Raw genomic sequence first — 27199 nt, 5'->3', positions numbered from 1 at the left:
TATCTATTCCTCATGTGATGGACATTTTGGTTTCTACTTTTTAACTATTATGACTAGTGAATATTTGTGTACAAGTTTTTCTGTGGACATCCTAGTATACTTTTTGCATGCTTTTATTTTCAATCTTTCTGAATCATATTTTAAAATACTTTTCTTGTATATAACATAATGTGGTTTTGCCTTATGGTGCAATATTTTCTTAATGGATGAGTGAAGTCCATAAGCAAAAACATAAAGAAGAAATTTAAAATCACCCATAATGTACGACTCAGATATACACAGTATTTTTTATTTATCTTCTTGAAATCTTCACAAAATTATATACATTCCTTTTTAAAGCAAAGTTGAGATCATTCAACAGTTGGTTTTGTATATGGTGCTTTTTTTCTTAGTATCATACCATAAGTATTTTTTCTTTTCATAAAAAACAAGCCCATGAATTTAACAGCTGCAGAACACTCCACTGAATAATTATACAAATAGTATGTAATTTTAAAATTTGATTGTTCTTTTATCCAGCACACTAGTATATTATTTTAGTATGAAAATAATACTAAATTTGAATAATACTAAAATTTATTGAGTACTTAATATGTGTCAGGCACTTTTCTAAGTGTTTTACTTATTTACTCCTCACAACAATCCTGTGGAGTAGGTAATATTTTGTTGCCTATTTTACAAATGAAAAACTAAGGTCCAGCCTTGCTAAATAACTTTCTTGTTAAAACTAAGAATGCCCTTAATATGTGGTCCCCTTCTACTTTGTTAATTCATCCTTCTACATAGTCTAGATTTTACATACTTCCTACTGTATCACTTCTGGGCTAACTGATCAAACTTTTGCCTTCGGGGACAATCCATACTGGGGACATTGAAATATTTTCCAGTACTTGTGTGTTTTCATAAATTGTAGAAACTTGAATAAAATGTTTTTCTTTCCTATAGGAAAGAAAGTTATCCTTCTTTGATTAAAGAACTTATATAGCACCTGAATCCCTACAGAGCAAACAAAGCCTATATTACCTTTTAAGAGGCATTTGGTGATTATGGCAATATTAGAAAAATTCAGAGCACACAGCGCTGCCAGTTCGCCCACCTGCCCTCTCCCCTTGGCAGGGCAGTGGGGAGGCGAAAAACAGTTACTATTATGTGTTGTAAAGTGGATGTCTTCTAAAAATTTCCTGAGAAGATGGCAGAGTAGAAGGACGTGCACTCACTTCCTCTTGTGAGAGCACCAGAATCACAACTAACTGCTGAACAATCATCGACAGGAAGACACTGGAACTCACCAAAAAAGATACCCCACATCCAAAGATAAAGGAGAAGCTGCAATAAGACGGTAGGAGGGGTGCAATCACAGTAAAATAAAATCTCATAACCGCTGGGTGGGTGACTCATAAACAGGAGAACACTTATACCACAAAAGTCCACCCACTGGAGTGAAGGCTCTGAGCCCCACGTCAGGCTTCCCAACCTGCGGGTCTGGCAACAGAAGGAGGAATTGCCAGAGAATCAGACTTTGAAGGCTAACGGGATTTGATTTCAGGACTTTGACAAGACTGGGGGAAACAGGGACTCCACTCTTGGAGGGCACACACAAAGCAGTATGTGCATCAGGACCCAAGTGAAGGAGCAGTGACCCCATAGGAGACTGAACCAGACCTACCTGCTAGTGTTGGAGGGTCTCCTGCAGAGGCGGGGGGTGGCTGTGGCTCACCATGGGGATAAGGATACTGGCAGCAAAAGTTCTGCGAAGTACTCCTTGGCCTGAGCCTTCCCAGAGTCCACCATTAGCCCCAGCAAAGAGCCTCTAGGCTCCAGTACTGGGTCACCTCAGGCCAAACAACCAACAGAGAGGGAACTCAGCCCCACCCATCAGCAGACAAGCAGGTTAAACTTCTACTGAGCTCTGCCCACCACAGCAACACCCAGCTCTACCCACCACCAGTCCTCCCATCAGGAACCTTGAACAAGCCTCTTAGATAGCCTCAACCATGAGAGGGCAGACAGCAGAAGCAAGAAGAACTACAATCCTGAAGCCCGTGGAACATAAACCACATACACAGAAAGACAGACAAAATCAAAAGACAGAGGACTATGTACCAGATGAAGGAAAAGATAAAACCCTAGAAAAACAAGTAAATGAAGTGGAGATATACAACTTTCCAGAAAAAGAATTCAGAATAATGGTAGTGAAGATGATCCTGAACCTTGGACAAAGAATGGAGGCAAAGATCGAGAAGACCCAAGAAATGTTTAACAAAGACCTAGAAGAATTAAAGAACAAACACCTAGAAGAATTACAGAACAAACAAACAGAGATGAACAATACAATAACTGAAATGAAAAATACACCAGAAGTAATCAATAGCAGAATAACTGAGGCAGAAGAATGGATACGTGACCCGGAAGACAGAATGGTGGAATACACTGCCACAGAACAGAATAAAGAAAAAAGAATGAAAAGAAATGAAGACAACTTAAGAGACCTCTGGGACAACATTAAATTCATCAACATTAGAATTATAGGGGTCCCAGAAGGAGAAGAGAGAGGGAAAGGACCCAAGAAAATATTAGAACAGATTATAGTTGAAGATTTCCCTAACATGGGAAAAGAAATAGGAAGCACAGAGAGTCCCAGGCAGGAGAAACCCAAGGAGAAACACAACGAGACACATAGTAATCAAATGGACAAAAATTAAAGACAAAGAAAAATTATTAAAAGCAACAAGGGAAAAACAAAAAATAACATACACGGGAACTCCCGTAAGGTTAACAGCTGATTTCTCAGCAGAAAGTCTACAAGCCAGAAAGGAGTGGCACAATATATTTAAAGGGATGAAAGGGAAGAACTTACAACTAAGATTACTCTACCCGGCAAAGATCTCATTCAGATTTGACAGAGAAATCAAAAGCTTTACAGAAAAGGAAAAGTTAAGAGAATTCAGCACCAGCAAACCAGCTCTACAACAAATACTAAAGGAACTTCTCTAAGTGGGAAACACAAGAGAAGAAAAGGACCTACAAAAACAAACCCAAAATAATTAAGAAAATGGTAATAGGAACATACATATCAATAATTACCTTAAACGTGAATGGATTAAATGCTCCAGCCAAAAGACACAGGATCACTGAATGGATACAAAAACAAGACCCATATATATGCTGTCTACAAGAGACCCATTTCAGACCTAGGGACACATACAGACTGAAAATGAGGGGAGGGAAAAAGATACTCCATGCAAATGGAAATCAAAAGAAAGCTGGAGTAGCAGTACTCATTTTAGATAAAATAGACTTTAAAAAGAAGAATGTTACAAGAGACACAGAAGGACACTACACAATGATAACGGGATCAATCCAAGAAGAACATATAACTATTATAAATATATATACACCCAACATAGGAGCACCTCAATACATAAGGCAAATGCTAACAGCTATGAAAGAGGAAATTGACAGTAACACAATAATAGTGGGGGACTTTAACACCTCACTTACACCAATGGACAGATCATCCAGACAGAAAATTAATAAGGAAACACAAGCTTTAAATGACACAACAGACCAGACAGATTGAAGTGATATTTACAGGACATTCCATCCAAAAACAGCAGATTACACTTTCTTCTCAAGGGCCTAAGGAATATTCTCCAGGATAGATCACATCTTGGGTCACAAATCAAGCCTTGGTAAATTTAAGAAAATTGAAATCAAGCATCTTTTCCAACCACAACGCTATGAGATTAGAAATAAATTACAGAGAAAAAAATGTAAAAAACACAAACACATGGAGGCTAAACAATACATTACTAACTAACCAAGAGATCACTGAAGAAATCAAAAAGGAAATCAAAAAATACCTACAGACAAAAGAAAACAAAAACACAATGATCCAAAACCTCTGGGATGCAGCAAAAGCAGTTCTAAGAGGGAAGTTTATGGCAATGTAATCTTACCTCAAGAAACAAGAAAAATCTCAAATAAACAATCTAACCTTACATCTAAAGGAACTACAGACAGAAGAACAAACAAAACCCAAAGTTAGTAGAAGGAAAGAAATCATAAAGATCAGAGCAGAAATAAAAGAAATATAAACAAAGAAAACAATAGCAAACATCAATAAAACTAAAAGCTGGTTCTTTGAGAAGATAAACAAAATTGATAAACCTTTAGCCAGACTCATCAAGAAAAAGAGGGAGAGGACTCAAATCAGTAAAATTAGAAATGAAAAAGGAGACATTACCATGGACACTGCAGAAATACAATGCATCATAAGAGACTACCACAGGCAATTCTATACCAATAAAATGGACAACCTGGAAGAAATGGAAAAATTCTTAGAAAGGTACATAACCTTCCAAGACTGACAAGGAAGAAATAGAAATTATGAACAGACCAATCACAGTAACGAAACTGAAACTATGATTAAAAATCTTCCAACAAACAAATGTCCAGGACCAGACGGCTTCACAGGTGAATTCTATCAAACATTTAGGGAAGAGCTAACACCTATCCTTCTCAAACTCTTCCAAAAAACTGCAGAGGAAGGAAAACTCCCAAACTCATTTTATGAAGCTACCATCACCCCGATACCAAAACCAAAGATACTACAAAAAAAGAAAATTACAGATGAATATCACTGATGACTATAGATGCAAAATCCTCAACAAAATACTAGCAAACAGAACCCAACAACACATTAAAAGGTTCATATACCATGATCAAGTGGGATTTATCCCAGGGATGAAAGCATTCTTCAATCTAGGCAAATCAATCAATTTGATATACCATATTAACAAACGGAAGAATAAAAACCATATGGTCATCTCAACAGATGCAGAAAAATCTTTTGACAAAATTCAACACCCATTTATGATAAAAACTCTCCAGCAAGTGGGCATAGAGGGACACTACCTCAACATAATAAAGTCCATATATGACAAACCCACAGCAAACATCATTCTCAGTGGTGAAAAACTGAAAGCATTTCCTCTAAGATCAGGAACAACAAAAGGATGTCTACTCTCACCACTATTATTCAACATAGTTTTGGAAGTCCTAGCCACAGCACTCAGAGAAGAAAAAGAAAAAAGGAATCCAAATTGGAAGAGAAGAAGTAAAACTGTCACTGTTTGCAGATGACATGATACTATACATAGATAATCTAAAAGATGACTCCAGAAAGCTACTAGAGCTAATCAATGAATTTGGTGAAGCTGCAGGATACAAAATTAATGCAAAGAAATCCCTTGCATTCCTATACACTAACAATAAAATATCAGAAAGGGAAATTAAGGAAACAATCCCATTCACTATTGCAACAAAAACAATAAAATACCTAGGAATAAACCTACTAAGGAGGTAAAAACCTGTACTCAGAAAACTATAAGACACTGATGAAAGAAATCAAAGATTACACAAACAGACGAAGAGATATACCATGTACTTGGACTGGAAGAATCAATATTGTGAAAAGGACTACACTAGCCAAAGTACACTACAGGTTCAATGCAAGCCGTATCAAATTACCAGTGGCATTTTTTTACAGAACCAGAACAAAAAATCTTAAAATGTGTATGGAGACATAAAGGACCCTGAATAGCCAAAACAATCTTGAGGGGAAAAAACAGAGCTGAAGGAATCAGACACCTGGACTTCAGACTATACTACAAAGCTACAGTAATCAAGACAACATGGTACTGGCACATAAACAGAAATATAGATCAATGTAACAGGATAGAAAGCACAAAGATAAACCCACGCACCTATGGTCAACTAATCTATGACAAAGGAGGCAAGGATATACAATGGAGAAAAGACAGTCTCTTCAGTAAGTGGTGCTGGGAAAACTGGACAGCTACATGTAAAAGAATGAAATTAGAACACTCCCTAACACCATACATAAAAATAAACTCAGGGCTTCCCTGGTGGCCCAGTGCTTGAGAGTCCGCCTGCCGATGCAGGGGACGCGGGTTCGTGCCCCAGTCCGGGAAGATCCCACATGCCGCGGAGCGGCTAGGCCCGTGAGCCATGGCCGCTGGGCCTGCGTGTCCAGAGCCTGTGCTCCGCAATGGGAGAGGCCACAACAGTGAGAGGCCCACATACCCCAAAAAATAAAAAATAAATAAATAAATAAACTCAAAATAGATTAAAGACCTAAATGTAAGACCGGACACTATAAAACTCTTAGAGGAAAACATAGGAAGAACACTCTTTGACAAAATCACAGCAAAATCTTTTTTGACCCACCTCTTAGAGTAATGGAAACAAAAATAAACAAACTGAACCTAATGAAACTTAAAAGCTTTTGCACAGCAAAGGAAACTATAAGCAAGACGAAAAGACAACCTTCAGAATGGGAGAAAATATTTGCAAACAAATCAACAGACAAAGGACTAATCTCCAAAATATGTAAACAACTCATCCAGCTCAATGTTAAAAAAACAAACAACCCAATCAAAAAATGGACAGAAGACCTAAATAGACATTTCTCCAAAGAAGACATGGAGTTTGTCAACAGGCACATGAAAAGTTGCTCAACATCACTAATTATTAGAGAAATGCAAATCAAAACTACAATGAGGTATCACCTCACACTGGTTAGAATGGGCATCATCAGAAAATCTACAAACAACAAATGCTGGAGAGGGTGTAGAGAAAAGGGAACCCTCTTGCACTGTTGGTAGGAATGTAAATTGATACAGCCACTATGGAGAACTGTATGGAGGTTCCTTAAAAAACTAAAAATAGAATTACCATATGACCCAGCAATCCCACTACTGGGCATATACCCAGAGAAAACCATAATTCAAAAAGATACATGCACTCCAATATTCACTGCAGCACTATTTACAATAGCCAGATCATGGAAGCAACCTAAATGTCCATCGACAGAGGAATGGATAAAGATGTGGTACATATAAACAATGGAATATTCCTCAGCCATAAAAAGGAACAAAAGTGGGTCATTTGTAGAGATGTGGATGGACCTAGAGGCTGTCAAACAGAATGAAGTAAGTCAGAAAGAGAAAAACAAATATCATATATTAATGCATATATGTGGAATCTGAAAAAATTAGAGACGATCTTATTTACAAAGCAGAAACAGAGACACAGACGTGGAAAACAAACATATGGATACCAAGGGTTAAGTGGGGGGTGGGATGAATTGGGAGATTGGGATTGACATATATACACTATTGATACTATGTATAAAATAGATAATTAATGAGAACCTACTATATAGCACAGGGAACTCTACTCAATGCTCTGTGGTGACCTAAATGGGAAGGAAATCCAAAAAAGAGGGGATATATGTATACATATTGCTGATTCACTGTGCTGTACAGAAGAAACTAACACAGTATTGTAAAGCAACTATACTCCAATCAGGATTTTTTTTTATTGAAAAAGAAAAAAAAAGTTGAAAAAAAAGAATTCAGAGTATTTCTGAAGCAACATAGTCATTCTCTTAACAGTGTCTTTCAAAGGGCAGAAGCTTTCAATTTTAATGAATTACAACTTTTCAATTTTTTATTTCATGGATCATGCTTTTGATGTTATATCTGAAAACTCATCACCAAACCCAAGGTCACCTAGATTTTCTTCTATGTTATCTTCTAGAAGTTTCATAGTTTAGCGTTTTACATTTAAGTCTATGATTCATTGAGTTAACTTTTGTGAAAGGTGAAGGGTCCAGTTGTCCCAGCACAATATGTTGAAAAGACCAACCGTTCTCCATTGAATTGCCTTTCCTTGTTTCTCAACAACTGACATTTGTATGGGTCTATTTCTGCACTCTCTATTCTATCCCATTACCTAATTTGTCAATTCTTTCACCAACACTACATTATCTTGATTACTGTAGCTTTATATCAAGTCTTGAAGCTAGGTTGTATCTGTCCTCCAACTTTGTTCTTACTCAGTATTGTGTTGGCTATTCTGGGTCTCTTGCCTTTCCATATAAATTTTTGTGTGTAATTTTGAGTTTATAATGTTGTAGCCTTTGTCTTAAAGGGGGGAAAATAAAATTCTATAACCTACAGAGCCCACAAAATCAGGACCCACCTCTACTGACAGTTCAAGCCATAAGGGTGGATAAAAACTTGAAGGGAGAAAGCAGAGGGTGAGGCCCTGATGTATACCCTCACACAAACAAAAGAAAGCGATAAGGAAAAAGAACAAGAATGAAGAAAAATTGAGATCCTCCAAGTTGCTCAACAATTTTAATTCTAAATGATATCTGCAGGTGCCTACATGTAGTATCTCTAAACTTAGTGTAAAAAATGAAATTATATTACTTACCTATAAATTATTTAATTCTTTGTTTTAATTTTTGTTTTATATTGGACTATAGTTGATTTACAATGTTATGTTAGTTTCAGTTGTACAGCAAAGTGATTCAGCTATACATTCAAAGGAAATGGTCCAAAGACTAAAGAAATTATAGAATGGTTGCATATCTCCTCTTCAGAACCCTGACAGAGACAAGAGTTGCTCTGGGGAAGAAGTGTGGCAAGTGGGCAAGTGTGTTTGTGTGCTCTTGCCCCTATAATCTCTGCAATAAACTCTCTACTTCCTCCAAAAACTAGACCCTTACACACACACACACACACACACACACACACACACACACGCAAAATAGATGCATGGAAAACTTTACTTCTGACAATAATCATGAAATTAAGGACTTACCTCTTTTGGAATCTACTTAGTTCTTTCTCACTTTGCATTGTGATAGTACCTGAGACATGAGTTTATTTATGGAAGATTGCCAAAAGGACAATCTCTTTATTAATAATAATAATTAAAATAATAACAACAAAAATAGCTAACATTCATTAAGTGTATGGCTTTCTATTAAGCCCTTCATAACATTAGTTAATCTAGTCCTCACAAACCATGTAAGATAATATTTTCTCTATTTTACAAATGGGAATGAAACTAAGTAGTTTGCCCAAGTTCACACAACTAGTACACGGTAAGTGTAGGATCAAAACCTCAGTCTGTTGAACCCTAAAGTTCCTGATCATATCTACTCTCCTACGCTGCTGTGAGGAACCAAGGACTTCATAGGTTTCTGGTCCCTAAATTTTTTTATTGCATATCGGTAAAATATTTTTATCATAACTCATATGTATAATAACATAAAATTACATATATGTAATACATACATATATTACATATGCACCTACTGCAGTAATATTTTAGTTACATTATAAAACAGAGGTCAAAATAGAAGTTTTAAACTACTCAGCAATATTTTTAAATTGTGTTTATTGTTTATAATGGTTCAAAACCTTTTTGCTCCTATTTTTAAAATAGTATTAATAATAATGTCTGGCCATTATATAAACTTTCAATAAGATACATTGTTAAAAATAACATGCAACTTCAATTTTCAAATAGTCTTCTTGATAATTCAGGCATTTTTTTGGACATCTTGTAAGATTATAATAATCTTCTGACAAGATGACTGTTTAATTAATAATCAGCAAAACTCCTCCACTCAATGGATTTCCTTGCACATCTCCTGGAGTGCCTATACATCCTCTCCCATACCCACCTGGACCTTAAATATCACTTAGCTAAATACTCTAAAATCCACTGTTGGATTCAACCAGACTTGCAGAGAGTTGTCTGCACTTAATTCACTGTCCAAAAAATTGCTTTTATTCAATTCTGTTTTGATATGTCATCAACCTAACTGAAGGAACTTATGACAAACTGCTTCTCATAGTGGAAAATAGGAAAGCAAAAGTATAAATAAATTCAAAGGACTCCTTCCAATGTCATCTTCTGCAGAGTACGGGTGAAAAGCAAGAAGTAATCACCATCTCCCCAAGACTCCTAACACAAAGACTCGTGAAAACAAGGAAGTTCATTCTGTGATTCATAAAGACAAAGATTCCATCAACTTGAAACAAATCAATCAATGCTCCCAAGTTTAATTTTGAGAGAAGCAGAACATGACCACTATTTTTTAAAAAACTATATTCTTTAGTGATTCTCTATACTATTGCCAATACAATGATTTTAATGTACAAAATGAAGTTTTTGCAATTATATCCTTTTCTCCCATGTTATCTTTTTTCTGATCATGTTTACTGAAATGTAATTTTATGTCTGCTGAACATAATAATAAGAACTGAGTTTGAAGAAAATTTCACTTATATGATGGTTCATAAGAGGACTTACAAGTAACAGAGTAAATATCTTTGTACTTAAAACCAAAAGTTGGAGAAAAGGGGAACTGCTAGTCATGTGCTATATAACCTCATGACTATGCATTTGTGTATGGCCACTGACTTTTATGCAGACGTTTCACTGTTTTGCTAATAGCATTGGGCTCATTCTAAATATGTAAAGTATCATCTAATTTACGTGCTGCTCACCTTAACATCTTCATTTTAGGGTATTCAGGAATAATTCTAATACCAACTAATATTCATCTAGTTAATATCATGCCTTCAAGGAACTCAAAATGCTTGACCAAAAAATTCTGAACAATGCTTCCCACACATGACACATTTTCAGACCATTATCTTCCAGGCGACTTAGTGACTCATGCTTTATTTTACTAATTCTTACACACATCTTAGATAACTACGAAATCTAAGGTTCAGAGTGGTTGGGAGATTTATCATGAAACTACCACAAGCTAACAGCAGAGTTCAAAATTAGCACAGGGAGTTCACCTCGGTGCTTGTGACCACCTAGAGGGGTGGGATAGGGAGGGTGGGAGGGAGGGAGACACAAGAGGGAAGAGATATGGGGATATATGTATATGTATAGCTGATTCACTTTGTTATAAAGCAGAAACTAACACACCATTGTAAAGCAATTATACTCCAATAAAGATATTTTAAAAAATTTTTAATTGTTTCTGATTGGTTTTATCTTACCACCCTGTGTCAGTTGAGGTCTTAAAGCAGAGAGATTTCAGTACAAGAAAAGCAACTAAGCTACCCAAGAGTAACATTTGCATTTGAAAGCATAGTAAGATTAATCACAATAATAAAATCTAACATATATTGAATACTTACTGTGTTTCAGGCACTGCGCTAAGGAATTATGTACAAAACCTCATTTAACCCTCAGACAATTCTCTGAAGTATGTAAACAATCGCCTGAGGAAATTAAAGCTAAAGAGAAGATGAAAAAAATTTCCTGAGATAAGGGAGCTGATAAGTGGCTGTTCTAGAATCAAACTCAGACTGTTTGATTCCAAAACTCACATGTTGAATCAATACAGTAGGTGGAATTAAAAGCTGCCTAACCACTTGCACATTTCTGCACCAAGGGACCACCATGTTCCAAACCTGCCAACCTCATCACTGTCACAGTAGCAGCCAGTAGTTTAACTACTTACAGAAAATGCAGATAAAAAGGTGCCCTGGGAGAGATGGAAGACTAAAGCCAGATTCACTAAATGGGGGGGAAAAAATAAAAGGCACTGCTGGCCGAGGGCCAGAGGCAGCAGTCGATAGGAAGTCGCAGAAAGAAGGAGTGAGAGGGATTACAGGACACCTAGGACTCAGGCAGGCCTTGTGGCCCAGGAACTAGATGTACAACATCCCAAATACCATCACAGAGCAGAATCAAACACCGCTATAATACCTGGTTCTAGAATAGTAACACCAAGGGCAGGACAGAGACAATCTCCAAACTGCTAGCCTGGCAGGATAAGCACAGAGGGAGGGAAAGAGAAAAAAGAAAAACAAAATGGAGAAACAACTAAACTATTCTTTTTTTGATTTTTAGGAATTTCATGTAATGTCTGAAACATTAATATTAACATATTTCCATATAAAAAACCCAAAGAAAGTTTAGTATTAGTTTTTTTTTTGAATTTTATTTATTTTTTTATACAGCAGGTTCTTATTAGTCATCAGTTTTATACACATCAGTGTATACCTGTCAATCCCAATCGCCCAATTCATCACACCACTATCCCCACCCCCACCCCGTGGGTTTTCCCCCTTGGTGTCCATACATTTGTTCTCTACATCTGTGTCTCAACTTCTGCCCTGCAAACCGGTTCATCTATACCATTTTCCTAGGTTCCACATACGTTTATTAATATACGATATTTAACAACTAAACTATTAATACAACAAAGACAAATTTAAAAAGCCCAAGAATACATTTTTGGCAATATACATGACAAAAGATTACTATCCCTAATATATAAAATGATCTTATTATTGAATAAGAAAGAGACCAATAACTCAATAAAAAAAAAGGCTAAAGAAATGTACAATTCGGGCTTCCCTGATGGCGCAGTGGTTGAGAGTCTGTCTGCCGATGCAGGGGACACGGGTTCATGCCCCGGTCTGGGAAGATCCCACATGCCATGGAGCGGCTGGGCCCGTGAACCATGGCCGCTGAGCCTGCGCGTCCGGAGCCTGTGCTCCGCAACGGGAGAGGCCACAACAGTGAGAGGCCCGCGTACCACAAAAAAAAAAAAAAAAAAAAAGAAATGTACAATTCACAGAAGAAATAAAAATGGCAAAGAATGTAAAAAGATCATTAACCTTTACTTATCATTAACCTTACTGATCATTAATCAGTAAGCAATGAAATGTATTTAAAACAATGCCGTATCCATCACTGTCTATTACAATAACACAGACAAAAGAACGGAAAATAATCAGCATGAGCAAAAGACAAGATAAGTGAGTCCTCTCATACACTGTATAAACTGGCATGACCTTTCTGAAAGTCCATTTACTAAATGCATCAAAATTTTAAATGTCTATTCCTTTGACATAGCACTCATACTTACAGGAATTGCACAAAGATATGCAATGTTGTTCATCACAACATTATTTATAGTCATTAAAAATTAGGGACAAACCTAATTTCTATCAATAGAAGATCAGTTAAACAATTACAAAATATTCATACAATAATGCAATTCTAATGTAGCCATTAAAAAGATTTTGAATCTATGTTCTTTGATATAGAAAGACGTCTACAAAATATTGTTAAGAAAAAGGATGTTACCAAAAAAAAAAAAAAAGAAAGAAAAAGGATGTTACAAAATAACAGGCATGTGTATTGTATAAAACTGGTTTGACATCATCCTCAATGGTGAAAAACTGAAAGCATTTCCACTAAGATCAGGAACAAGACAAGGTGCCCACTCTCACCACTATTATTCAACATAGTTTTGGAAGTTTTAGCCACAGCAATCAGAGAAGAAAAGGAAATAAAAGGAATCCAAATAGGAAAAGAAGAAGTAAAGCTGTCACTGTTTGCAGATGACATGATACTATACATAGAGAATCCTAAAGATGCTACCAGAAAACTACTAGAGCTAATCAATGAATTTGTTAAAGTAGCAGGATACAAAATTAATGCACAGAAATCTCTGGCATTCCTATATACTAATGATGAAAAATCTGAAAGTGAAATCAAAAAAACACTCCCATTTACCATTGCAACAAAAAGAATAAAATATCTAGGAATAAACCTACCTAAGGAGACAAAAGACCTGTATGCAGAAAATTATAAGACACTGATGAAAGAAATTAAAGATGATACAAATAGATGGAGAGATATACCATGTTCTTGGATTGGAAGAATCAACATTGTGAAAATGACTCTACTACCCAAAGCAATCTACAGATTCAATGCAATCCCTATCAAACTACCACTGGCATTTTTCACAGAACTAGAACAAAAAATTTCGCAATTTGTATGGAAACACAAAAGACCCCGAATAGCCAAAGCAATCTTGAGAACGAAAAAAGGAGCTGGAGGAATCAGGCTCCCTGACTTCAGACTATACTACAAAGCTACAGTAATCAAGACAGTATGGTACTGGCACAAAAACAGAAAGATAGATCAATGGAACAGGATAGAAAGCGCAGAGATAAACCCAAGCACATATGGACACCTTATCCTTTGATAAAGGTGGCAGGAATGTACAGTGGAGAAAGGACAGCCTCTTCAATAAATGGTGCTGGGAAAACTGGACAGGTACATGTAAAAGTATGAGATTAGATCACTCCCTAACACCATACACAAAAATAAGCTCAAAATGGATTAAAGACCTAAATGTAAGGCCAGAAACTATCAAACTCTTAGAGGAACACATAGGCAGAACACTCTATGACATAAATCACAGCAAGATCCTTTCTGACCCACCTCCTAGAGTAATGGAAATAAAAACAAAAATAAACAAATGGGACCTAATGAAACTTCAAAACTTTTGCACAGCAAAGGAAACCATAAAGAAGACCAAAAGACAACCCTCAGAATGGGAGAAAATATTTGCAAATGAAGCAACTGACAAAGGATTAATCTCCAAAATTTACAAGCAGCTCATGCAGCTCAATAACAAAAAAACAAAAAAATGGGCAGAAGACCTAAACAGACATTTCTCCAAAGAAGATATACAGACTGCCAACAAACACATGAAACAATGCTCAACATCATTAATCATTAGAGAAATGCAAATCAAAACTACAATGAGATATCATCTCACACCAGTCAGAATGGCCATCATCAAAAAATCTAGAAACAATAAATGCTGGAGAGGGTGTGGAGAAAAGGGAACACTCTTGCACTGCTGGTGGGAATGTGAATTGGTTCAGCCACTATGGAGAACAGTATGGAAGTTCTTTAAAAAACTACAAATAGAACTACCATATGACCCAGCAATCCCACTACTGGGCATATACCCTGAGAAAACCATAATTCAAAAAGAGTCATGTACCAAAATGTTCATTGCAGCTCTATTTACAATAGCCCAGAGATGGAAACAACCTAAGTGCCCATCATCGGATGAATGGATAAAGAAGATGTGGCACATATATACAATGGAATATTACTCAGCCTTAAAAAGAAACGAAATTGAGCTATTTGTAATGAGATGGATACACCTAGAGTCTGTCATACAGAGTGAAGTAAGTCAGAAAGAAAAAGACAAATACCTTATGCTAACACATATATATGGAATTTAAGAAAAAAAATGTCATGAAGAACCTAGGGGTAAGACAGGAATAAAGACGCAGACCTACTGGAGAATGGACTTGAGGGTATGGGGAGGGGGAAGGGTGAGCTGTGAAAGGGCGAGAGAGAGTCATGGACATATACACACTAACAAATGTAGTTAGGTAGATAGTTAGTGGGAAGCAGCCGCATGGCACAGGGATATTGGCTCGGTGCCTGGTGACCGCCTGGAGGGGTGGGATAGGGAGGGTGGGAGGGAGGGAGACGCAAGAGGGAAGACATATGGGAACATATGTATATGTATAACTGATTCACTTTGTTATAAAGCAGAAACTAACACACCATTGTAAAGCAATTATACCCCAATAAAGATGTTAAAAAAAAAAACAGGTTTGTATAAAATTATATGTGTTTCCTATACATTTATGGCTTATGTATATGTGTGTGTACGGATAGAGAGATGCCTAGAAGAATGTTAATCAAAATATCTTTCCTCTGTCATAATAATAAATAATAATAAAGTCATTCTCATTTTGAAAAAAATATATTTTGACTTTCAAGGGATTGGTTTTAGTGGATAAATATTCAGATGCTTATACACATGAAATAGTGAAGTCATTTTCATTAAAATCATGTGAAAAGCAGCTATCACCACTATTTTTCAATATTTTGGGGAGGTTTTTAGAAAATAAAAGGAAAACAGTAGGTAAAAATTTAGAAAATAGAAAAAAATCTACCTTTGTCTTTGATCAATAGTTTCTCTTTATACTGGAAATAAGTTATAAAGAGAAAGAAATTCATTTTCAATATCAACAAAAGCATAAAATATTAAAGAATATATTTAACAAGAAAGGTACAGAAAAATTATAAAACATTATCAAACAACATAAAACAAGAACTGAGCAAGTGAAAAGATATATCATCGTAAGTGGAAGACTTAACATCAGAAAAATATCAATACTTCCCAAATTAGAATACAGATTGAATATAACTCCAATCAAAATCCAGCAATGAATTTTCTTTAACTAGAGAAAGTGAAAGTTTATTTCAAAAAGTAATTATATGAGAACAGCTGTAAAAACCTTAGAAAAGAGAAACAAAGGTTAATAAGCCTTACCAGACATGAAAACAGTATAACACTGGCACAGAAATAACGAATAAAAAAATAACATAACGTAGAGTTCAGAAATAGGTACAAATATATGTGGAAGTATAATATATAACATATATGATGTTTCAACTCAGAGGCAAAAGAATGTTTTATTTTAAAAAAAAGTGTATGCAAAGCTGGCTAGCTACTTGGAAGAAAACAATGTTACATGCTTACATCACACTATATATAAACATAAATTCCAGTCATAGTAAAAGATTAAAGCTCTAAACTAAAAAGAGTTGAAAAATAAATGACATTCAGGGAAGAAAATGGTTTACAATACATAGGACAAAGGATTAACATTCCTAACTCACAGAGAGCACTTATAAACTGATAAGAAACAGATTAACACCCAATTTTTTTAAAAGGCAAAGATATGAATAGGTAATTCACAAAACAGAAAATATAAATCACCAATAAATATGTAAAAATATACTCGCCCTGGCTCTGGCCAGAAAATGGCAACAATGAGATAATATTTTTCACCTGTTAAAGTGGAAAAGATTGAAAAGAGCACTAATACCCAGCACTAATGAGAATGTTAGGAAATAACTGCTCTCATACATGGCTAGTGGGAATGGGAATTGCTACATCTTTTCTGAAAATTATCTGGCAGAATGCATTATAATTTTAAATGCAAACCATAAAAGCAAAACTGGACTTCATCAAATTTATAAGTTTCTGCTCTTTGAAAAAAGCTGTTAAAAAATAAAAGGACAAGTCACAGAGGAAAAATGTATTTGCAAATCGTATGTCAGATAAAGGACTTGTAGCCCAAAATAAATACAGAACTCTCAAAACTCAATAGTAAGAAAACAAAAGTCATTATTTTTTTAAAATGGGCAAAAGGTTTGAACAGACACTTCACCAAAGAAGATATATAGATAGCAAATAAGCAAAGAACAGATACTCAATATCATTAGTCATAAGGTAAATTGCAAATTAAAACCAAAAGATACTACTACTACGTACCCACTAAAATAGCTAAAATTTAAAAGACAGACAATGCTAATTATTGGCAAGGATATGGAGTATCTAGAACTCATACACACTGTTGGTGGAATGCCAGATAGTACGGCCACTTTGGAAAACAGTCTGACAGTTTCTTATAAACAGGCATCATAAAATCAAGCAATCCCACTCCTAGGTACCTACCTAAGAGAAATGAAAACATATGTCAACACAAAGATCTGAGAGTAAATGTCTACAGTGGCTTTATTCATAATCACCAAAAGCTAGAAATAAACCAAATGTCCATCAACAGATGCATGGATAAATAAATTGTAGGATATTCTTAACATGAAATATTACTCAGCAACAAAAAGAAATGAACTGCTAATAAATGCAAAAAGATGACTGAATCTCAAAAACATCATGCTAAGTGAAAACAATCAAACACACACAACTACTTTATTTTTCCATTGATATGACATTTAGGGACAAATATCAGATCAGACACAGCTAAGGCTGAGAAAGGAGAGTGACTGCCAAGGGAGACAAAAGAATTTTTAGGGTGAAGGAAATGTTCTATATCTTGATGGTGATGACAGCTATATGACTCTATAATATATTAACCTGTCCAAATTTATTTGTACTATAATGTAAATTACACCTCAATAAACCTGAATTCATAAAATTTAAAAATATGTACCTTTTGACCCAGACATCCACTTTCAGAAATCTCTTCTACAGAAATAAATGTGTAAATATGCATAGAAATTAATATACACTAATAGGGAAATGGTAAAATAAAGTATGTTACATTCAATACTATGGAATATAATGCAAATAATTAAACAGACCTGGATATAGTCCTTTGAGAACTGAAAGAATACTTATTTGGGCCCTTTGCTCAACTGAAGTTAGAAAGATTGGCCACAACAAGGAAGTATGAGCCTCTTTTGCTCAATTCATTTACCACAGTAATACAATAAAGCTAACCACAAGAATCTCAGTATATTTTGGAATCTAATGACTGAAAGAAGAGGTACAAAACCATAAGTAGCAGACAATAACATAACAAGAGTCCTCATAAAGGAATTTTGGAAAGCATCTTGAGTAATGCCATCCATTTATAACGGCTATACGGTTCAGGCTACCTGGAAACAAGAGTTGACTAGATGACTTCACAACACAAATTTTTTAAAAGTTGACTTCATTACAGGATCATTCACTATGTTCTAATTACTATGCAGAATGCAGCACAAATATAATATTCCTTGCCTTCTGGGAGTTTATGTTCTAAAGAAAATCCTAGAAAGTGTATTGCCCCTTAAGGCTGGCTTTTAACTTTTTATTTTCTGTTTTTCATTTGATTATAGTACAGGCATCCGCCACAAAAGTTCAATTTATACCTCAAAAGAGGGGGGTTCGCCAGGGGAGGGGAGACAAATAACTAAATTCAAACCTATAAAGTTATTTAATAGATGTCCAAATTAACCCTTAAAAAGTAGTCTTTGAGTGAACTTACAATGTGTACACAGCAGAACATTTTCAACAAACTTACAGAGCATTATCACATTAAGAATCATGAGAGCACAAAGATACAGAAGACATGATCACTGTTCTTTCTTAAAGTCACCTACCAAACTCTCCCTTTCATTTATCACTCCTTGAGTAACATGCACGGTGACATTTAATACTCTCAGATTCAAGAAGCTACAGGACAAGATTACATGCATGTGTTGGTGAGTCAGTGTAAAAAAGTGCAGCATATTTAAAATAGTTCTATCATTGATGTTCTCCTGGAATTCCTCCATCACCTTCACATAACCTTAGAGTTTACTTCAAAAACCCTCCAGATTAGGTGAGGCTAACATTATTTCCAATACCGTGTAAATCATTCACATGAAGATATTAAGACATGTTTAATATTATGCAAAAATACAATCCATTTTTTAAAAAATATTATACAATAAGAACCACGTGTTTCCATTAACTGGGTTGTCACTAGAACTGTAGAGTTGTTTTCCTTTTATTAAATGTTCAGAAGATCCTCAAAGCTAGAATATTATTTGCCCTCATCTGAAGGATGGCTGTTTAAGAGAGATCACAAGCTAGAATGCAGAATATGAAGGCATACCTCTCACTTCAATGCTGACAGATCAGCTAAAGATGGAACACCTAAGAATGAGGGCTTGCTTGTGAGGTGAAGGGCAAGAGCCATCATCTTTAATAAGCTTTTAAGCAGCTGCCATTTCCATCACTTTATTAATTTCTTACTATACTGACATTTCAATCACTTTATTAATTTTTTTCCTCTACTGTTAACTTAGTTGTCCAATTTAAAAATAAAGACTATACCACTAACTGACCACTAACAGGAAACAATCATGATACACTGCTACACATATACATGAAATTCTGTAAATAATTGGGGAGAGGGGTTGAGGGGAGAGCAGAGACATTAAAAAGTGATCTCTGGGCTTCCCTGGTGGCGCAGTGGTTGAGAGTCCGCCTGCCGATGCAGGGGACACGGGTTCGTGCCCCGGTCCGGGAAGATCCCACATGCTGCGGAGCCTGCGCGTCCAGAGCCTGTGCTCCGCAACGGGAGAGGCCACAACAGTGAGAGGCCCGTGTACCGCAAAAAAAAACAAAACAAAAAAGTGGTCTGTTTCTGAGATTTTGGAGGCCCAGTTTCCTCATCCTGTTCCCACATACTTTCATGGCAGACATTTCAAACATGCCAGAGTTATACAAAATAAGTAAAACATCACCAAGCAGAAATCCTAGGGTAGGTGTTCTGAACATGTTGGTAAAGAAAGTCACTTCATTTGAGAGGTCTCTGCCCCTTCAACCTCACCCTCCTTACCAATATACATTCATCACCGAAAAGGGAAATATTTACAGAAGTTAGTTTAGTTATGTTTAAATATTATGTTTAGCTGTCTGGAGACCATGTTCTCAAAATTTATACAAGAAATCAAGGATTAAACTTCATAACAATTAGAAAACTACACTGTGTAAAATCAAAGACTTAGTTAAAGGATAGTAAAATAGTTTTACCATTGTTGCTAAAATGAAATGACTCCATCTCTTCTCAACACCTGGCACCAAAACCTTTTGAACTTTCACGTAAACAACCCAGGGCACACCAAATGCTCTGTCTGCAGCAAGGTACCACCTCTGCAACAGGCATTTGGGTGAAAAATGTGGAAAATGCCTGAGGGCTCTTTGAAGCAGCTTGGGAGAAGTGAGAGCAGGAAAGAGGCTCTTCTCTAGGGTAAGTTTGTTTAGTAGAAAGTAAGCAAGTTGTCAGGGTAAAAGTTGACAATGTTGATTCCAACAGTTTGAACTGAGAATAAACATCCAAAGGGATTATGTTACTGAGAATTAGAAAAGATTCCATTGAACTCAATAGAGCACTTGTGTTTTCAAAGATAATATGCCTTCAAGCCACACTCTGGATGCACAGTTTAGGATTAGAATTACCCTAAGCTCTTTCTATGCCACATTAAAGAACACAGGGTCTGACATCTCTAATGTATGCCTAAAAATATTAGAATAAGGATAGCTTAAAATACTGCATTTCCAATAAGTGAATTGGAAAATACTATATACATTTACTATTTGTACATTTGAGGTAGACTGAAGAAATTTGGAGAAAAATATGTTCTTCCCAAACATCTAAACTTAAATACAGTTTCACTAACCAATTTAGGATTTATTAGCCATAAATCACTTTTAAGTTTTCCTTCCTTAATGACCTATCAAAGAACAAAAAATAGTGCCTATACTTATGAAATCTATAATCCTCTTCTCTGCTCTCCAAAGCCACATTTAAATCTGGCTTTCATCTCATGCTGCTGAGTTTTCCACCAGGTACTGATGTAGAGTCAGAAGAGACTTGTGCTTTTTCAAAAGCAAAACAACCTGGTTGCTGGAAGCAACCTGGTGAAATGCCAGGAAGCCTGTAAAAAATTTTTAAATTTTCCTAACTTGGAGTTTACAAAAATAAGTGTGAGATGTTCATAGCCTGTCAGGCATTCCATCTTTTTATTTTTTTAATATTCATAAACAAGGGAAAACACACACTTTGATTTATTAAAATTTATTTGAATCAAGATAATGCAGATCTGCCTTGCATTCCCTTAAGAAAATGGAGGTAACTCAGACTGCTCTTCTTAGTTCATCCAAGTCCTACATGATTCTCACATTAGAGTGTGCTATTAGAATTTTTTTCCAAAGCTTGACAAAGGCATGCAACTCACATGCTCTTTACCAGCAAAGTCCGCAGCAGCCCTGCAAAAAGTTGTTTCTCCTTTGAGCTCTCACATATATTCATTTCCCTCCTAGAACCAAGGATGTAAAGGAGTATGGCTCAGTCTCATAGCCTCTTTGTTCTTAAAAAGTAAATCAAATTCCCTAGATATTTTCAAACTCCACCAAGAATATAGAACATTCTCAGCTCTGCCTGTGGATCATTATCTCTTTTACATTTCATCTTTATATTCACTGGGTTCACAGAAAGGGCATACACAGAAAGAGGAAAATAGCTGTTTCTTAGACACCAAATTTAGTAATTTTCTCAAATCTATTGGCACACATCTAAAAAGTCATATTTTTACAAGGCTTCATTAGGTTTTCATTGGTTCTCTCTTTTGAGAACACACATGCTGAACCGCCCATAACCTCAAGCCAAAATACATCTGCAAAATGTAATAAATATTTTATATGAATATAAGAGTCATCACAATTTTAAAAGGGATAAGTGGGAAAAGACAGACAGATGCAGCTCATCTGAATCCCACTTTAGTGTCTCCCAAGCATCAAGTTGCTAACTGATGGGGACCATCAATCTACAGTGCTCTAAGATTCCAGCCGACGCCAACAGCCTTACCTGTTAATACGAGATTACTGTAAGTATTGGAGAATTGCTCCTTTAGAAGAACCAGATGCATCTGAGCTGCCTTCTCCCGTTGGAGCTCCAGCATAACATCAGGGTGCTGGGCAATCTTGCAGCCTTTCTGTTTATCCAAGGCAACATCACTTCGAACAATGTCTAAGAAAAGAAAGAAAGAATACAGGCAGCAAAAAACAAAACAAAACAAAAGCCATATACACATCAAAGTCCTGTTGCACCCAATATGACAGAATTTATAAACTACCAGCATTTTCATCAAAGTGAAGAGATTCAGAAATAATAAACCTGAAGGGTCTCCTACTTCATGATGCATCCTACAAGTTTCTCTGGTCATCTCCAAATTCTCTGGAGATTTCTGTTTCTTAGCTTTCTCTGACCTCATTTAAGATTCTCACTCCTCCATTCCCCTTCTCAGCTCACATCCAGGACTTATGTGCCTCCTGGTCCCCTTACTTAACATATTTTACCATGGAGAAAAATAATACGACCTTGCCTGAATACTAGTGACTATGAAGGTCATTCCCTCTACTTCAGGCTGTAGGACTGGGTGATAGCACCAGCATGTGTATTCAGGATACTTGGCCTGTTTTCAAATTTACCCCCCACCCAGCCCATTCAGCTCAAATGAAAGCTGCCATTCTGTGGTATAGCTGCTTAGGACTTCTACTGCTATTTTTCATGTACCTCTGAGTATATTCAGACTCATTAATTGCCCTTTAAATATATAAAGTATATAAAAGTATTTTGTGGGTCACTGAAGAAAGCAAGAGTAGGGCTAGAGTCACTTTGGAGAACTGCCTCTTTCCCAATTATTTTCCTATTAGTGATAGGCTGCCTTTCACACTTCAGTATGATTTTCACTCAAAGCATATGTATTCTCCAGAAAACAGCCCTTCTCAAAAACAAACATTCATCTAGAATGCTGCCCAAAAGCAGGGACCTTTTATGTCCTGAAGTAACTTGTTTATTTTTACAAATTAAAAGATAACTCAGCTGATTATCATAGGGACAAACGATATTAGCAGCAGCTATCGGAATGACAACTCTAGAAACTTTCAAGTTTTACGTAACAAACTGAAGGATTTTAGGGAAAAAAAGTGCTAAAAATAAAACAACTGCTCTGCCACTACTGACACCAACGGCTTTGGAAAAGAAAAACTAATGCCCATGTCAATGGTACCAATAGGAAAGTTTTGGCTCTTTAAGCAATATCAATGACACCTAAGAGAAAATAGGGCATGTGACATGCAGGGCTGATCATCACTCTGTGCAAAAGATTTTCAAACACATCAAAAGAGCCCTAAAAGAGAAGATCAGATATAAAAACAAACCCATGACAACTTCTTCTACCTTCTGAGCATTAGGATGTGTGGTTGACAAAGATTAGCCAGATGTAAGAATGGTTCTCACTCATTCTTAGATAAAAATAGAGGAGCTGGTTGGAAATAATGCAATATTTATGCCTAAACATATTTATACTAATTTCTAGGATGTAGGCAATAAGACGCACGCATTTAACAATCAAGTAAGTAATAATCTCATAGATTTTCTGAGCCTTGAATAAAAAATTAGAATAAATTTAAGAATACACTCTAGTTTATAAGATCATCAATAGAAGGTAAGAGGAATAATGAATACAGTATACATCTATTTAAGTTACACTCTGTAAAATTTTTTAAATACAGTATATCATTGAATTCTTCCAACCATCAATGAAAGCAGACGTTGTTGACTAGCTGACCCAAATCCTAAACACAATCCCTTCTCCTTTGCCTTGCTCTACTACAGAGACTGAAGAGCTAAAATATATAATTCCCCAGCTTTCCTTGAAGCAAAGAGTGACCATGTAACATGCTTCTGGCCAATGAGCTGCAGGCACACATCACTAGTAGGACCTCCCTGGCCGAATTAAAAGACAGAACTTCACTAAGACCAGCTTTTTTTCCTTCAGCCCTTTAGTCCTTCCTATTCTTTATGCCTAAAACAGAAAGTTATAGTAGCCATTTTGTGACAATGAATCAGGAAGCAAGAGGGCAAAAGTCTTATGCACTAAGGATGGTGAACAGGAAGATGGGAAGAGCTTAAGTCCCCTAACGTCATTATTGAGCTACCATACTTGTGCTAGACTGCCTATCTTTTGTTTCTTGTTATGTAACATGAAAGCACTATTTGTATAAACCATTAACAGTCAGTCGTGTATTTTTGAAATCCTAATCTGTTTTGTAATCCTAAATGATAATGAGTAATTTTATTACCCCTAATTTATATATGGAAAAACTGAGGTCCACAAAGCATAAGTGACTTGCTCAAGTTCACATATCATGGTCAGTCCCCAAATCTAGAATTTTCAAAGCCAAATCCACTGATCTTTCCAGAAATTACTCCTATATAGAAACTCAAGAACTTAATAGTAAAGTATGGTAAACAGTAAAACTGAGGAAATAGAAAGAAAACCTTTTTATACTATACAGTAGCATACCACAGCTGATCTATCCAGAAAAGAAATATGGATGATACTTTCCCAAAAAAACATTACAAAACTCGTACCAAAATATACTCCAAAGAGGAAAAAGAGGTTTCAATTATCCTGATATCTTCTAATAGAAGTCTAATTCAAAGGGTAGAATATCTACTAAACTCTCTATTTCCTATCTAACAAATGTATTGTGCAGAAGGTAGAAGCAGCATAATTACAACTGATATCCTCAACGTCATTTAAGCCAGAACCTTGAAATAAAGTGAACAAATTACCTAATATTAAGAATAGTAAGAAAAGAAAACAATGGGCATGGCCTAACAAACGTCATAGACTTTAAAAAGTACATTTCAACAATGTTTGGGGAAAACATAGATTTACAATATAGAATTTTTTATTGAGGTATAGTTGATTTACAATATTATATTAATTTCAGGTCTACAAAATAATGATTCAATATTTTTATAGATTATACTCCATTTAAAGTTATTATAAAATATTGGCTATATTCCCTGTGCTCTACAATATATCCTTGTGGCTTGTCTATTTTATATATGTAGTCTGTAACTCTTAATCCCCATCCCTATTTTGCCCCTCCCCGCCTTCCCTCTACCTACTGATAACCACTAATTTGTTCTCTATATCTGTGTCATTTTGTTTTGTTATATTCATTCTTTTGTTTATTAGATTATTCTACATATAAGTGATAACATATAGTATTTGTCTTTCTCTGACTTATTTCACTAAGCATAATACTCTCCAGGTCCATCCATGTTGTTGCAAATGGCAATATTTCATCTTTTTATGGCTGAGTAATATTCCACTGTTCTATCAACAGATGAATGGATAAAGATGTGATGTGATACACACACACACACACACACACACACATATATAATCTCACGTGTGACTGACCTCCTGTCGGTCATATGACTTATAAATATTTTTTTCCCATTCAGTAGATTGTCTTTTCATTTTCGCAATGGTTTCCTCTGCTGTGCAAAAGCTTTCTAAGTCCATTTGTTTAGTTTTGCTTTTGTTTCCCTTTATCTTAGGAGATAGATCCAAAACATATTGCCATGATTAATATCTAAGAGTGTTCTGCCTATGCTTTCTTCTAGGAGTTTTATGGTTTTCAATCTTACATTTAGGTCTTTAATCCATTTTGAATTTATTTTTGTATATGGTGTGAGAAAGTAGTCCAGTTTGATTCTTTTGCATGTAGCTGTCCAGTTTTCCCAGCACCACTTATTGAAGAGAGTGCTTTTCCCCATTGTATATTCTTGCTTTTTTTGTCATAGATTAATTGACCATAAATGTGTGGGTTTATTTCTGGGCTCTCTATTCTGTTCCATTGATCTGTGTGTCTGTTTTTCTGTAGGTACCATTCTGTTTTGATTACTGTAGCTTTGTAGTACAGTCTGAAGTCAGGGCATAATACCTCTGGATCTGTTCACCTTTCTCAACATTGCTTTGGCTGTTCAGGGTCTTTTGTGTTTCCATACAAATTTTAAAATTGTGTTCTAGTTCTGTGAAAAAAATGCCATTGATATTTTGATAGGGATTGCATTGAATATATAGATTGCCTGGGGTAGTATGGTCATTTTAACAATAATGATTCTTCCAATCCATGAACACGTAATATCTTTTCATCTGTTTGTGTTATCTTCAATTTCTTACACCAGTGTCTTATAGTTTTCTGAGTACAGGTCTTAGGTAGGTTTCTTCCTAGGTATTTTATTCTTTTTGATGTGATTGTAAATGGGATTGCTTCCTTAGTTTCTGTTTCTGATAGTTCATTGTTATATAGAAATGCAAAGATATCTGTATATTAATTTTGTATCCTGCAACTTTACCAAATTCATTGATGAGCTCTAGTAGTTTTCTGGTGGTGTCTTTAGGATTTTCTACGTACAGTATCATGTCATCTGCAAACAGTGACAGTTTTACTTCTTCTTTTCCAATTTGGATTCCTTTTATTTCTCTTCCTTCTCTGATTGCTGTGGCTAGGACTTCCAAAACTATGTTGAACAGAAGTGGTGAGAGTATCTAGGCACGCTTCTGGCCCATACAAGTCGATATACAGAATTAACCATCACAGTGACATTCTGGAAAAGGCAAACCTATTGTGCAGTAATCAGATCAGTGATTGCAAGAGAAACGGAGATTATTGAACACAAAAAAGATATGAGGGAAGTTTGGGAAAGGTGATGGAATGTGCCATATTTTTATGTGGTAGTACTTACACGACCACATAGGTCTGTCAGAACTCATTGAATTTCACACATAAAATGGGTGAATTTCCTTATATGTAAGTATACCTCAATAAACATGAATTTTTTAAAAAAAGTGGTGAGAGTAAACATCCTTGTCTTGTTCCTCATCTTAGAGGAAATGTGTTCAGCTTTTCACCATTGAACATGATGTTGGCTATGAGTTTGTCATAAATGGCCTTTACTGTGTTGAGGTATGCTCCCTCTATGCTCATTTTCTAGAGATTTTTTATCATAAATGGATGTTGAACTTTATCAAAGCATTTTGTGCATCTATTGAGATGACCATATGGCTTTTATCCTTCAATTTGTTAATGTAATGTATCACTTTGATTGATTTGCAAGTACTGAAAAATCCTTGCATCCCTGGGATAAATCCCACTTGATTATGGTGTATGATCCTTTAATATAACGTTGGATTCAGTTAGCTAATATTTTGTTGAGGACTTTTGCATCTATGTTCATACAGT

General features: G+C 35.7%; 1 protein-coding gene across 1 annotated transcript in view; it reads right to left on the bottom strand.

Annotated features, from left to right (window-relative positions):
• HPSE2 (heparanase 2 (inactive)) overlaps positions 1 to 27199 on the bottom strand; it is a 569682-nt gene that overhangs the window by 495275 nt on the left and 47208 nt on the right. The window contains exon 3 of the mRNA XM_079900324.1: positions 21957 to 22118. Within this exon, the coding sequence (XP_079756450.1) occupies positions 21957 to 22118 (162 nt within the window). The remainder of the gene's footprint in view (positions 1 to 21956; positions 22119 to 27199) is intronic.

This window comes from Stenella coeruleoalba, assembly GCF_951394435.1.
Source record: "Stenella coeruleoalba genome assembly, chromosome: 16".
Taxonomy (NCBI): domain Eukaryota; kingdom Metazoa; phylum Chordata; class Mammalia; order Artiodactyla; family Delphinidae; genus Stenella; species Stenella coeruleoalba.
This window is presented reverse-complemented; position numbering and strand designations above follow the sequence as displayed.